A 15714-nucleotide genomic window follows, 5' to 3' on the forward strand; every position below is an offset into this window, starting at 1 on the left:
CCACTAAATGCTCAATAAACAAGCTATTTAACAGACTTCTAATACTTGTATTTACAGATGTGAGGATAGTAATTGTGTTGACATATACATGCACAGTTCATGTGTACGTGCAAGTTTCTTCATTTTTGCTTCGATCAACTTTTTAAACCCACATTTTTTTCTCCATTTCTCTCTCTTTTTTCTCTCTTTTGTCTCCTTTTTCGCTCCCTTTCTCCCGCGCGCTCACTCCCCTCATTGTTTCCACTAGCCCTCGTTGTCCTGAAAAATTCAAATTCGTCTTGATTACTCGTGTACAATGGTACGGGTGATTAAATAATGTATATATATAAAAAGTAAATTCACTCCCAACCAGTTCACGAAAAATTATCCATAGATTGAATGGTTATTTGTTTTAGTGCTTGGTCTTGGATTCAGTAGAAAACTAGATTTCCTCAATGTGGAAATTGCCTCTTATGCCACCTTGTGGCAATTTTGATTTCCAGCTTCCAGGAACTATTCTTGAAGTCCTTTCTGGTTAGAATGCAATGCATTATGTCACTAGCTGTTTGTTTGAGATAACTAAAATTACATTAGTCACTGAATTGCAACTAATATCTTGCTGAAACAGTGAAATTGTGGTTTTGCACCTGTTGTGACTATAAATATTATGCTTTGGAGTAATTCCAAGTACTCTTAAGTGTGAAATTCCCACCAATATGAAGAAAGAAAGCATTTATATAACGCCTTTCATGACCTCAGGAGGTTCAAAGAGCTTTACAGCCAATTAAGTACTTTTGTAGACATTGTTGTAATGTAGGAAACATGCAAAACGGCAATGTGATAATGACCAGATAATCTGAACTCAGTGATTTTGGTTGAGGGATAAATGTTGGACAGGACATCGGGGAGAACACCCCCACTCAGCTTCACAATAGTGCCATGGGATCTTTTACGTCCACCTGAGAGGGCAGAGGAGGCCTCTGGTTAACGCCTCATCCGAAAGACCGCACCTTCCCTCTGTACTGCTCTGGAGTGTCAGCCTGGATTTTGTGCTTAAGTCTCCGGTGAGGGACTTGAACCCAGAACCTTCTGACACAGAGGTGAGAGTGCTACAGCTGACAACTATAGACGTTGATTAATGCCAGTCAGTTTTCAGCAGCAAGTAAACATTGGAGCTGCCAGGAAATCTGCCTACACTCTCTTCCTCTTGTCCTGTTTTTCTTATAAAAGAGAATTACTTTCAGCTGGACTTTTTTTTCTCAGTGACACAAAATAATTAGCGATGAGGAAGGCCATTCAACCTTCCAGAATGATCCTAAAGTCCCCCCCAGTTTAGCATCCAATTGTTTCTTAGTTGATTCCATGGTTTTCACTCCAGCTGGAAGGCTATTCTGCATGTTGAATCGTGAGGAAGAGTTCAAAAGGGGACATTTTTCTTCAAGTATCGCTTTCCCCTCTCCCGTTTGAGCTCAATTTTACCGTGCCAAGAAGAGGGGTCTCAGTCTAAGTATATGTTCTTTTAAAAGGAGGGTTGTGGACAATAGGAGGAGGATATTTATGATGCATGTGTTATTCCCCCTCACCCCCCCATCCCCAATCTATTGGTGAAATTGCCCTGCAATGTAAGTGAGAGTTACTTGCAGCTCAGGAATTTTATTTTCTCTATTTTGCATTGATTGATTTCATAAAAACACATGTTCTCTATCTCTCTCAACAGATCAGATACAAAGCCGAGCTCCCCTATATCTGAAAACAGGGTTTGAAATAAATCTCAGATCTTACTGCACCATCTGATTTTTCATTCACCCTCAAACTGGCAACCTCTGTATGGATTGAATAATTGGTAACGGGTAGGTTATTGCTTTTGGATAGATCAAGTCTGTCCAAGTGTTTCATTTTAAAATCTCTAAATGCAATGGGAAAGAAAAAGAAAGTCACTTAATTTGCAAGAAAGAAAACATTACGACAAATCAACTATTTGCTGTGAAAGGAACAACAGACAGGTAGCAGTCTTACAAATTTTATATCACTTACTAAGCATTCCAATATAATAGTATCAAAGACCAATGGCAGTTAGCCTGTGGCTCTGAGCACAAACAGGGTGTCAGAGCCCATACTGCTTTAGATTTTTAGCTAACCTACTTACAGAGCTGTGCGAACATAATTGCATTGTTTTCTCAAAATATTCAACATCAGTTGAGATATAGGAGGTGAAATTGGGCAGTCTAACGCCCACTTTTTAGGCGCTATGCAGCCAACTAAGCCTCAAATGGGGTCCGAGATGTGCGCGCGCACACTTCTGACAGGAAGTGCGCAGGGCGCCGCCTTGTTAAAGGGGTTTGCGCGCGTGCACCTGACGACTGCAGGCAGCATGCAGGGTAGGGAGATTATGATGCGAATCAGTGTGCAACGTTGAATTAAAGGGACCGCTGCTGTTTTGGAACTCCACACACCATCCAAAGCCTTGTCTTAACCTTGCACAGCTGAACCTAATTTAAAGGGCATGAAGGACCCCCCCCCACCACCAGCGCTATTTAAAGGGATCATGCAGGAGTTACAGGTTAGTTACTGGATTATTTATTCTGGATGCTTGTACATTTGTATGTATTTTTGGAGGTTTCCTATACTTGGATTAAGTTTCAATACTGTACAGGGAGTGGGCTGGCTGGCTGACAGGCAACACCAAGGGCACTGGCGGAGTGGCAGGGTTGAGAGCAGAAATGCTGTAATCCTGAGAGGGGACAGCAGGTTCACGTTCCATGGCGCCACAGCCACTTGCTGCCTCCTATTATGCGCTACCTTCTCCTGTAAGAAAGAGGGACGTGTGTCGGTGAGTGTCCTGCTAGATGTTTGGGTGATTGGGCTGTCATGGTTGAATAGAACTAGTGTGTTTAAACTGTGAGTTGTGGGTGTGAGGCTTGCAACACTGCTAAGTATTGTGAGGGTGAGAGGAAGCATATGATTTGACCGGTTGAATACTGACTGAAAGAGATCGGAGGTAGGTGGGTGATGGAGGTGTGGTGAATTGAGCAGTGGATGAGGCTAGGGGTGTAGTTGGTACGATATGCCACTTGAAGCTTGAACTCACTCACCTTGACAACTCGTTTTTAAATCATTGAACTTCTTCCTGCACTGCATTCATGTTCTTGGCACTATGCTCCTGGCATTTACCTCCTCCCCGACTTCTTCCTCGACCTCTTCAGCATATGTCTGGAGGGCCTCCTGCCCCCTGCGGATACAGGATGTCCCTCCTTCTGTCCATCTCTTGCACCAAGGCCTTCAGTGCATCATCAGAGAACCGTGGTGCATGCACTCTCCCAGGCGCTGCCGTTCTTCAAAGTATCACAACCCAGATTCAGTTTTGAAACGACTCCCACCACTTCTTGCAGCCACAATGCATCTCCCTTTTAAGAGGTGCAGGCTGCCTTTAAGAAGTGCGAATGACTCATGATATTGGGGGGCCCCCTGCTGATGCATGCAGCCAATCAACAGCGCAGGTAGCGCTGGCTGCACGCAGCAATCATTTAAAACAGCAGGCGGCACGAATGTAACGTGCTGCCTGCATCGCTACGAATGGGCGCAGGTTAATCGCGCACCGCAATCCCCACACCCGTTTTCAGGGATTATCCAATTTAACCCCCATCGTATCCACTCTAATGATTATGTAGTACACGTCGTTAAGAGAAAGAGGCAAGTATTTCATCACAGCGAAATTTTGTACTTCAGGACAGAATAATTAAAAAACTTATAACCAGCAGGGATGAAAGTCTGCTCTCTGACATCTGTTTGCTTTCACTTGAGGGTGAAATTCCTCTTGTTGATTTAAGTTTGGTGAAAAGTCAGCATGAGTACACACCTGTTTTGAGGTTGTGATACCCTTTTCACAAATTTTATCAGCAGGAGAAATTCAATTTCTCCGATTTCTCCGCTTCCCCCCCCCCCCCCACCCCACCCAAGCCCAGAAACTATTTCACTTTTTTTTTCTGATTACACTTCAGTGAAATGCCTCGGGATGTTTTTCTGTATTAAAGGCGCTATATAATTGCACGTTGTTGTTGAAGGCTATCTCTGTACAGCTTCTTAGTGCTATTATGTTGGTATGCTTGGTAATAGTGATCTAAAATTGTTACAGATTGGTACTTGGCTGCTGGTATCTTCACAGCAAATAGCTGATGTGTTGAATTTTCTTCTTTCTTGTAAGTGAAATGGAAAGTTATTTTTATTGAGTTTAAAATGAAATGCATTTGGACAGACTTGATCTATCCAAAGCACCAACCTATGCTTTTCAATCCGAACAGAGGATGCCAGTTTGGTGGTGGGGAAAAAATCAATTTCCCATCACTGCTCCTAAATTGAGCGAAGTAGCAAAAATGGAGTTGCTCAATATGGCAAGAACACTGTACGACTGAATTAGGGTACCTTAGGGAAGATATTGTACAAGCACAGAATGATTTGGGCAGTTGAAAAATGAGGGTATTACAGTTTGATTACAACTGAGGGGTTCGAATGTCAAAAGCTGAACAAGAAGTTTGAGTGGATTCTACGATATTTACAAGCCTACGGTTCTGTTATTCTCATAACATCTATGTCTTGTTCTATTATAGTAAGTGCACTAGAATCAAAGAATGGTTACGGCACAGAAGGAGGCTATTCGGCCCTTCGAGTCTGTGCCAGCTCTCTGCAAGAACAATCCAGTTAGTCCCACTCCCCCGCCCTATCCCCGTAGCCTGCAAATTTTTTCCCTCCAAGTAGTTATCCAATTCCCCTTTGAAAGTCACGATTGAATCTGCCTCCACCACCCCCTCAGGCAGTGCATTCCAGATCCCAACCACTTGCCGTGTTTTTAAAAAAAAGTTTTTCCTCATGTCACCTTTGGTTATTTTGCCAATCACCTTAAATCTATATCCTCTGGTTCTTGACCCTTCCATCAATGGGAACAGTTTCTCTCTATCTACTCTGTCTAGACTCTTCATGATTTTGAATACCTCTATCAAATCTCCACTCAACCTTCTCTGCTCTAAGGAAAACAATCCCAGCTTCTCCAATCTCTTCACGTAACTGAAGCCCCTCATCCCTGGAATCATTCTAGTAAATCTCTTCTGCACCCTCTCTAAGGCCCTCACATCCTTCCTAAATACGGTGCCCAGAACTGGACACAATATTCCTTTTATAAAGGGTCATCATAACCTCCTTGCTTGTGTACTCTATGCCTCTATTTATAAAGCCCAGGATCCCGCATGCTTTCTTAACCGCTTTCTCAACTTGCCCTGCCACCTTCAATGATTTGTGCACATATACCACTCTCTGTTCCTGCACCCCTTTTAGAATTGTACCCTTTAGTTTATATTGCCTCTCCTCGTTCTTCCTACTGAAATTTATCACTTCACACTTTTTGTGTTGAATTTCATCTGCCACGTGTCTGCCCACTATCTTATATTCTGCTAGGAAAGCAAAGTGATATTGTAATGCTAGTAACAGTGCCATATCCTTTCAGCTTCTGTGGCACAGTCATTGTTACTGTTTCATCTTTATCATCAATACTTCTGACATTTAATGAATAAAGTTACATAGCTTAAAAATAGAACATATAGTACAGTAAGAAATTTCTGGCAGTGAGATTTTAGATAGTAATTTGATCTCAAAGTCTGCTGACATTCAGAAACAGCTTAAGTGTCATTCCTGTCTTGCATGATGGAAAGGAAAGTTTTGCTGAAAAATAATTGTATTTTATTCCATAGTATATGTATGCCTATATTTTTATTATTGAAAAAACAAGTTATAAAAACTTCATATTACATAAAGGATATAGAAGCACTGGAGAAAGTGCAAAAAAGATTTACAAGAGTGATACCAGAACTGAGAGGGTACAACTATCGAAGACTGAACAGGCTGAGGCTCTTTTCTCTAGAAAGACAGAGGTGACTTGATAGAGGTCTTTAAAATTATGATCGGATTCGATAGGGTAGATGTAGAGAAGATATTTCCATCTGTGGGGGATTCCAAAACTAGGGACCGTAAATATAAGTCACTAATAAATCTAATAAGGAATTCAGGAGAAACTTCTTTACCCAGAGAGTAGTGAGAATGTGGAACTCGCTACCATATGGATTGGTTGAGGAGAATAGCATAGATGCATTTAAGGGGATGCTAGAGGGAGGGAGAAAGAAATGGAAGGCTATAGGGTGAGATGAAGTAAGGTGGGAGGAGGCATGTGTGGAGCATGAACACCGGCATAGACCTGTTGGGCCGAATGGCCTGTTTCTGTGCTGTAAAATTCTATGTAAGTTAGAGTCAAGCCAGTAATGCTGAGCACCATCAAGGTTGAAAAGCGCAAGAAAACAACATAAATCAGGAAATAGTAATTAGATGACACCAAGCATGGGCTTTATTTGACTTTGGCTCTCCTGTACATACACTCTGTCACTTACTGTATCCTCAGGCATATATATATCTGGTGTAATCAATGACACGGTTACATTGAAGTCTGAATTTTCTTAAGAACAAAAATATGATTTTGCCCATTGATTGCTTCATGTTTTGAAATGTAATAATACCAGCTGAGATAACCAAAAACCTCTCCAGCCTGATGCTGACATCTTTTAAATTCAGAAAAGAAAAGGTGGTTGGCCCAAAGGCAAAAAGAGAAAACCTCCAAAAGATTTTACTGCACCACGGGCTCCTACGACAGGGTAAGAAAATGGTTTCTTATTGAATGTCAGTTGCTGGTGATGCCATCCACACACACATGTTTGAAGGACTAACTTTTAATAGGGGCTGACGCTTCAGCGGACATAGCCACTTGTAATGATGTTTGACTGTTGAGCTGCTAAGTGATATAGCGTAACATGCCACCTGCCTCACCTGATAAAATCCAGGGGCTGTGATCTTTAAAGATATTGTTTGTGTCAAATTCCCTGATGATGTATATTTCTAATTGAAAACCAACTAGATGTTCCTGAGTTTCAAATTGTCACCTAGCATTTTCAATATATTAAATAAAAGCATGGACTCACAAATTAATCTGACACCAGTGCTAATTTGCACACAATGCCCAGGAATAAAAGTTGGTAATCCAAGTCCACGCTCTCCTCACCATGTGTCACCGCTTTACCGTGTCAAAATAAAATAAAAAGTCTGCACATGCAAATCGTAACCTGCGAAGAAAATAAAATATAAGCCTTTAGAACAGCTGACTACCCCTATAAACCAAACAGCTCCACTAAATTAGCAGGTATGAATACAAACACCAATTTTAACAAATTACTGCACAAGATATGGGAAAAGGATGATATTAGAGTTTATGGTGTAGATTGAAGATAAATTGTCTTTTTAAAAAAAAACTAAAAAAAAATGCTTAAATGGAGTATTGACTAGTGGTGTAGATCAGTCTGTCTCTATAACTTAGGGCAGAGTCTTCATTGCCAAAGTAACATTTTACAAAATCACCAAAAATGCACATTTTATGTTTACGAATAATAAACCACCTTATGAATAGATAACTCAGCTTCTACATTTTAAATATAATAGATGCTTTTAGTGAATAATTTGTGCCAATAAAATCACAGATCTGTTTCATTCTCAATCCTTGTGCCTCTTCTTGAATAATGCGAAGAAAAGCTGTTTGATCTTAAGTGTAAATAAGGTTTATGGTAGTGTAGATAAATTCATAGTGGTTTATTATAAATAACCAGATGTTTAGAAATAGTACTTGTACAGTAAGTGCACCACAAGTATGTTATGTGACGTGTGCACAAGGTTCTGAAGTGCTTGGTGTAAAATAACAGTTGGGTAATTTCTATTATGTATATTTCAGGCATAATAATTGAATAACCTAGTCAGAGATTGCCTTTTGATGCACTACCACTTTCCATGGTCTTTACAAATGCCGAAATCATTGTGTGTCGTTAAAATGTATTGAGATTTATTCTTTCCATAGTTTCATTAATATGAAATTTTTAATTCAATAAGCCTGGTAACACCGTTTCTTAAGAATTTGTTCCTTTAATCCCTTGTAACTGCCTGACAGGTATGTGTTATTCCTGAATGAACAGAGAGCCAAGCTGAAAATTGAACATCCGGATCTCCCTTTTACAGAAATTACAAAGTTGCTGGGCACTCAGTGGTCACAGCTCTCTCAGGAGGGAAAACAGGTGAGAAATGCCTCATTACACTTTTATTGTGGGTACCCTCTTTTTTTCTCATCTAAATAGTTTGGGTGTTCAAAAGTTATTTTTTTTCTGGATTAAATCTTCTCTTTCTCCCCTCCCCCCACTACCAAAAAGAAACTAAGTGGATTGAGAGAGGGGAGTAGAGGGTGTGTCCAAAATTTTGTCTTTAGGGTTCACATAGGGGCATACCACGGAGCTGTGAGAGTTACATATAGGGCACAAAGGGAAAAACAGGTGGGTTGAGGGTGGAGGGCAATCAAAATCGCTGTTTTTGGGAGCGGGCAGACATCCCAGTTGGAACCTGCACGTTTTTGAATGAGACTCGAGCAAATATGTGTGTGTGTGTACAGCAGTCACCAGGAAGTCCCGCCCCCATGGCGGGCTGACAATTAAAGGAGCAAATGTACCTCACTGAGGTACTTAAAGTAGTTTATTTTTTGTGTATTGGGTAGTTAAAAAGATTTTAACGTTACCTGGGTGTCTTTCCCACAGCTTCCGATTCACGCCTGGTGAAACCAGGTGGGAAGGGCCAGATCAGTGAAAAATAAATTAAATAAAATTACATTTCCCATTGCAAACAAATTAAACTAACATACCTTAAAAAAATCAATGTTGACTGGACCCCACCCCCCAACTCTGATCCCAATGTCTGCCCTCTGATCCCGATATCCGATATCTGCCCTGTGATCTCGTCTCCACTCTGATCTTTGTTTTCTCCGCCCCCCCCCCAATCTCTATCCCTATCCTAGCTGTCGATGAGGTGTCTCTCTCTCTTTTCCACCCCGCCGGCCAGGATGTGCAGCTCCTATCAGTCTGTCACTCAGACTGGCTGCCGGGCTCAAAACCCGTAAGAGGCTTTGATAGGCCTCATTATGCCTGCTTCCCTTCTGGGTTTGGTGCCTGCTAATCACCGCGCCCGCCTCCTCCACCACCCCCGCCTCCTCCCCCCGCCCCGGACTCTTCCTGTAACAAATAAGAAATATAAGTGCAAATAGGACTGAGTTGCCTGGGCTTTAAGGACCGGATTACCAGTACTCAAGGACTGCATGTTACCCTTGGTTTGCAGGTTGGACACCTACCTATGCACTCAATGGTGCTGCTCAGGAGACAGTTTCTATTAATTGGCAATCATTGCTATGTAAAAGGACTAAGTAGATGAGGGCACAATTCTAAAAAGGGTATAGGAACAGAGAGACCTGGGGGTATATGTGCACAAATCGTTGAAAGTGGCAGGGCAAGTTGAGAAAGCGCTTAAAAAAGCATATGGGATCCTGGGCTTTATAAATAGAGTACAAAAGTAAGAAAGTTATGATGAACCTTCATAAAACACTGTTTCGGCCACAGCTGGAGTATTGTGTCCAGTTCTGGGCACCGCACTTTTGGAAAGATGTGAAGGCCTTAGAGAGGGTGCAGAAGAAATGTACTAGAATGATTCCAGGGATGAGGGACTTTAGTTACGTGGATAGACTGGAGAAGCTGGGGTTGTTCTCCTTGGAACAGAGAAGGTTGCGAAGAGATTTGATAGAGGTATTCAAAATCATGAAGGGTCTGGACAGAGTAGATAGAGAGAAACTGTTCCCATTGGCGGAAGGGTCAAGAACCAGAGGGCATAGATTTAAGGTGATTGACAAAAGAACCAAAGGTGACATGAGGAAAAACTTTTTTTTACGCAGCGAGTGGTTGGGATCTGGAATGCACTGCCTGAGGGGGTGGTGGAGGCAGATACAATCATGGCCTTCAAAAGGAAACTGGATAAGTACTTGAAAGGGCTACACGGATAGGGCGGGGGAGTGGGGGACTAGCTGGGGTGCTCTTGCATAGAGTCGGAGGGGACTTGAGGGGCTGAATAGCCTCCTTCAGTGCTGTAATCCTTCTGTGATTCTGTGAAGAGATAACTGCATTTACTAAAGGACTGCAATTCGATAAAGATGACCAGACTCATTGCTATAAAACAAAAACATCAGTTTCAAGTCCCTGCCATAACATGCTTGGGTTTATTTGGGCATATATTATTTCACTGAATACACACCAGGACAAATGATTTTCGTCATCCTCCAAGAAACATGAAAATTCAACCTTATTTTGTAACTCAGGAGTGAATTTACACATCCTGGCCTAAGTATTGGCTCAGAGGTTTGAAGTTGTGCTTTCTGAGCTTATCTAATAAATCAAACAGGGCTCGTCAAGGTATTCAAAAAAAATGGACAGTGTGATAAATTCAGAGCATTCTGGAAACTTGAGATCCTTGGCTGCCGTAAGATAGTCAATAGTTTTTGGCTCTTTTTTTTGAAAATCTTTACAAATTTGACCACTCTAAGGTAATTACAGAATTAGTTGCAATGGTTGTGTATTTCTTTTAATGGATTTTCAGCCATTAAAGCAATGGACCAGGCAAGGGTATTTACTGATCTCCTTGTACCTTTCCCTAATGACAGAGCCATTGGCTACTGAAATGCAAATTAGAATGACTACTAAGATAGGTGTTGTCCTGGCTATTCTCTCAAATACAGCTTATAAATAGACAGAGATCTAATGATCGAGGAAGAAACATCATCCACTGACTCAAATCCTAGATTACCATTCTCACTACTGCTGTAAAAGGCATCATAATCAGGGTGACTGATTTGTGATTTTCATTGAAAATTGAATGAAATTGCAAAATGCAATCCCTGGAATCCCAAGCAATAAAAACAGGATTTGACTTTTTAGTTATTGTAAACTAATGCCTCTGATTATAAAGAAGTAACAGCCTGGTATTGGTATTTTTTGCACAGCACCTCGTGGTGTAGTTGGTTATGGTTTTCTTGCATCTGGATCAACACATGCCAGGGACTACTATTTGGGATGTATGGGCTAACTATTATATAAACTTGATTGGAATAAAAATGGGATATTGGCTGCACTAAGTTTACAATGGTATCAAAGTGCCAATTTGCCAGGGTAATCTTAACTCTTGAAGTACTGGCAGTAAACAAGTACTATAGATTTCCTGAGGTGTTGCATACAGATAGTCCGGGCCCTGGAGTGAGATTTCTGATGGTAGAGGCTTGCCGTCATTTTATCAGCAATTTACTGAAATAATCTATCACATGACTGACCCAAAGCAAAATTTAAATAGCATACTGATACTGACAGATGCAGGCCTCACAGATATAATTGTGATACTATTTACTTACCACTTTACAAACCTTACTTTGTCTTTCCTTCTCCAAATCCTCTTCCACTTATGATTGTTGTAAACAATTTTACAACACCAAGTTATAGTCCAGCAATTTTATTTTAAATTCACAAGCTTTCGGAGGCTTCCTCCTTCGTCAGGTGAACGATATGAAAATGAAATCCTCGAAATGAAATCGCATTTATAATTCACAGAACAATGCTTGGTGAGTACAGACAGTTTTTTCAACTGCCCGTTGCCAATCAGTGTGCAGACAGACAGGTGTTACCTGCCAGGTCTCCTGGCATTGCATTGCATCTCCAAGCATTGTTCTGTGAATTATAAATGCGATTTCATTTCGAGGATTTCATTTTCACATCGTTCACCTAACGAAGGAGGAAGCCTCCGAAAGCTTGTGAATTTAAAATAAAATTGCTGGACTATAACTTGGTGTTGTAAAATTGTTTACAATTGTCAACCCCAGTCCATCACTGGCATCTCCACATCATGACTTATGATTGTAACAGATTATTTTCCCCCTCCCCTTTACTCCCCCATTGATGTTTATAAATTTACTTTGCAATAACAGATGTAGCTTCCACTAAGGGTTCTTTCCTTTATATGGACAGAAGTATATTAATGAAGCAGAGAAAGACAAGCGGCGATATATTGAGGAACTGAAAGCATATCAAAATTCAGAGGCTTATCAAGCTTTCCTGAAAAGAAGAGCAATCAACAAAGTAAAAAACCTGTGTGGTAAGAGTCAAAAACATTTGCCGTTTTACTGTGTTACTTTAATCATGTGCAGTTTCTTTTTTTAAATGTTGTAACAGAACCAATTTAAAGGGGAAATTCAACCCTGTTGCTAGGGAGGGAAGAGAAAAAAAATCAATAGCTCTGCTCACAAACAAAATCCTCTCCCAATTGTTTGGAACCATAGTGGAGATAAAAAGCAAAATGCAAATGTTAGAAATCTGAAATTAAATTAGAAAATGTATTTAGAAGTACATCGCAGGTATTTGGTATCTGAAAAGAAAACGGTTAAGGGTTTGGGTGGAGGCCATACCACAGACCTGAAGAAGGATTTTCAGCATTGTTTTTGTTCTGCTCTGGAGAAATCCAGTGTAATACTTTGCTTGATTAATAGGGGGCACCACGGCAGCAACTTCACCCATTGTGTCCTAGGTAACTCTCCTTGGTGATGACGTAACTATGCATAGTCTATTTGTGCTAGACATCTGTACAAAGTTTTTGGCTCTAACATGCAAAGAAGAGGAGATTTAATACACTCTGATGGGTCAATTCTCCAGTGTTTATGTATCTCCTGCTATATTGGCTCGGTTGCTAGCATTCTTGTCTCTTGAGTCAGACAGTAGTGGCTGCCGCAGTGCAGTATTGAAGAAATGCTGCACTGTCAGAGATGTTAAACTGAGTTCCTGTCAACCTAGTCCATTGGTTCAATTGTCCGTTAAAGAGGAGGAGCAGGGAGTTCTCGGTGTGTCCTGGCAATAACACTCACCACAACCAACGCCGTTAAAAATGGATTAAGCATTCATTCATCTCATTACTGTTTGTGGGATCTTGCTGTAATGCCGCATTTGCCTACATAACAACAGGCACTGCATGTCGAAGTAATTCATTCTACTTGAAGTACTTTGACTCCATTGCTTGGGTACAGTTACACCCTCCAGTACCTCACCCATTTGGTGTTTGTTGTAAAATTGTTCATTGGGAAATTGCATGTGTGATCTTAGATAGTGAAAGTTGGCAAGGTGTTTGGCCGTGGAGGTTACAACCAAGCACAGTTCATTTCCAGCCTTAACCAGCTGAGCCCATTGGAGAAACCATACAGTACCTGACATAATACAATGCCAGCAGTCGCATGGCATTGCTCATGGTAAGTTGGAAGATGCCATGTTTTACAATGATGGGAATGTTCTAGCATGTAATGCAGAATGTATTATTCTGCTGGTAAAATGGAACTATTTCTCTTTAAGGCTACAAAGTGTAATTGCTCAGTAAACAAAGCCTCAGGCTATTCAGAGATTAATCAGTGTCTGTTCAGGGAAATTTGGAAATTAGAATTGTTTGTCAGTTAAAGGCTTCAGCTCAGAAGCACATCACATTTTCAGATTGTTCAGCATTTATACAATTTGTGATGTATGTGCAAGCAGAAATACAGTTGTTACTACATTAAAATGATGTAATTTTATCACTTAATAGATTTTGACTCCATCTATTAATATGTAGAACCTATAAAAATTTATATCAGCAGTTTTTGTTTTGGATTGTTACATTTGTGGTTATGGGGGAAATTTCAATTTGAAGATATCGCAGCAAACTGGCAGAGAGTAACTATTTCACTGCTAGCAAGGCATCTGAAGCCACATATAATGTTGAGCTAATATTGAATTTATCATCGGAGATTGCAGTGTTTACTTGCCAGGGAGGAGATGTGTCCCTTGACATCCTGCTGCTGGGAAGACATCCGATTGTTCAGAATTAAAGTTGCAGTTAACATAACATTTTGTTCCAATTAGGTGTACAGTCTCTGGATACTGAATTTGAAAGTGAAGCAGTTGCACTGTCAGAAATGGGCGTAAGTAGAGTTTTTATTTTATTAAACTTAATATATAACAATAGTTAAACACAGTTTTTATGAGGAAAAGGAAGTGGAAATATATTTGTGAAATTTTTCATTTGGTAAAAGAAAGAAAGAACTTGCATATATGTAGCACTTTCCTTAACCTCAAGATGCCCTGACCACTTTTGAAGTGTGGTCACTGTTGTAATGTAGGGAAACGTGGCAGCCAAATTGTGCACAGCAAGGTCCCACAAACAGCAATGAAATAAATGACCACATAATCTATTTTTTGTAGTGTTGGTTAAGAGATCAATGTTGGCCGGGACACTGGGAGAACTCCTCTGCTCTTCTTCGAATGGTGCCATGTGATCTTTTATGACCACCTGAGAGGGCAAACGGAGCCTCGGTTTAACCGCTCATCCGAAAGACGGCACCTCAAACAGTGCAGCACTCCCTCTGTACTGCACTGAAGTGTCAGCCTGGATTATGTGCTCAAGTCTCTGGCGTAGGGCTTGAACCCACAACCTTCTGACTCAGAGGCAAGTGCGCTACCTTTAAGCCAAGGCTGATACATGCCCTCAATAGTAAGTTATCCTTTATATGGTAATGCCATATAAAAATAGTTCACTGTTGAGGGTATCCCAAGATAGTTCCTTCATGAATGGGGAAGACCTCCAACATTTAGGAGATGTGAAAATGTTTTACATAAGTTTGCTAACACCTAAAACTGTCAAGTGATAAATTCTTGGTCTATGGATGGATGTGAGGCTTCTGGGGAAATCTTAAAATGCTCCTTTAATTCTGAAACAAGATTACTTGCTTCTGAATTTTAAAATGTTATTTCACACACAAACTAATTGGTTTTGATTTTTTTTTTAAACGGGAAGCTCTACGTATCCCTCTTCCACACTCCCTTTTCTCCTTGTCCAAGTCTCGACAGGTCACATTCCTCATGTAGCCAAGAAGGAAGGTGGTTGATTTGCTTCCTGGCCTTCACAAATACAGCTCTTTGGCTGTCCACTAGGGACACAGAAAAGTAACACAGCAACTCCTCTACTTGACCACTACTACAGGAGCCTCACAAACTTTAGGGGTGGGGGATTGTACTCATGTTGCTCGATTCTGGTTTCTCCAAAATGCTTTATTTTCACACATTTACTTTTGACCCTGTAGACATTGTTCCAGTCAAACCAATAATTTCAATCTACAGTCCACCATTTTATGGCAACAGCTGATGTAGTAGTTGTGCACAAACTGGATGTTGGTAGCGAACTGTAATAATTGATTACATTCTCAATTACTGTTAAAAAAAAACTAACTTGCACATTTAGCTTTCTATTGTAGTGTACAAGCAATGTCATGATAATATTTTAGCCACTTCAACAAATTATCTCAAAATCTAGTGTACACATCAGAATGAATGTTTTACATCCTCTAAATGTAGGGCAGTCTTTGTACCTAGTCTGATTTCTTTGTTTTAAATGCTGATGATATCTATATAAATGGATGAGCAATTTATACATTGGTTCAATTTGTATTCTGGATTTTAGAGTAGAATTGTTCAGAAACCATAAATTTGAAATTCTGCTTTTGTTGTCTTAAAAATAACTTAAGTCATTAAAAGAAAATGTACACCAACCTTGTAAGTTGTTGGTAGATTGAAGAGTAAATAATTGGATATTTTTGTTAAGCAGGATGAGGACAACAATGGCCTGTACTGCAAAACATGTAATCAGTATTTTAGCTCATTACATAACAAGAAGGAACATCTTTTTGGAAGGCAGCATCTGCAGAATTTGACAGGTAAAAGATTTCCACATGTTTCC

The 15714-nt window shown here is 40.4% G+C and overlaps 1 protein-coding gene across 2 annotated transcripts in view; it reads left to right on the forward strand.

Moving 5' to 3' along the window:
- Window positions 1-15714, forward strand: part of LOC137303458 (high mobility group protein 20A-like) — a 58354-nt gene that overhangs the window by 15775 nt on the left and 26865 nt on the right. Inside the window, exons 4-8 of one of the 2 annotated variants that reach the window (XM_067972316.1) lie at window positions 6589-6668; window positions 8006-8129; window positions 11934-12060; window positions 13845-13903; window positions 15580-15691. In XM_067972316.1, the coding sequence (XP_067828417.1) occupies window positions 6589-6668; window positions 8006-8129; window positions 11934-12060; window positions 13845-13903; window positions 15580-15691 (502 nt within the window). The remainder of the gene's footprint in view (window positions 1-6588; window positions 6669-8005; window positions 8130-11933; window positions 12061-13844; window positions 13904-15579; window positions 15692-15714) is intronic. The other variant, XM_067972317.1, reaches the window with a different exon arrangement.

This window comes from Heptranchias perlo, chromosome 1, assembly GCF_035084215.1.
Source record: "Heptranchias perlo isolate sHepPer1 chromosome 1, sHepPer1.hap1, whole genome shotgun sequence".
Taxonomy (NCBI): Eukaryota; Metazoa; Chordata; class Chondrichthyes; order Hexanchiformes; family Hexanchidae; genus Heptranchias; species Heptranchias perlo.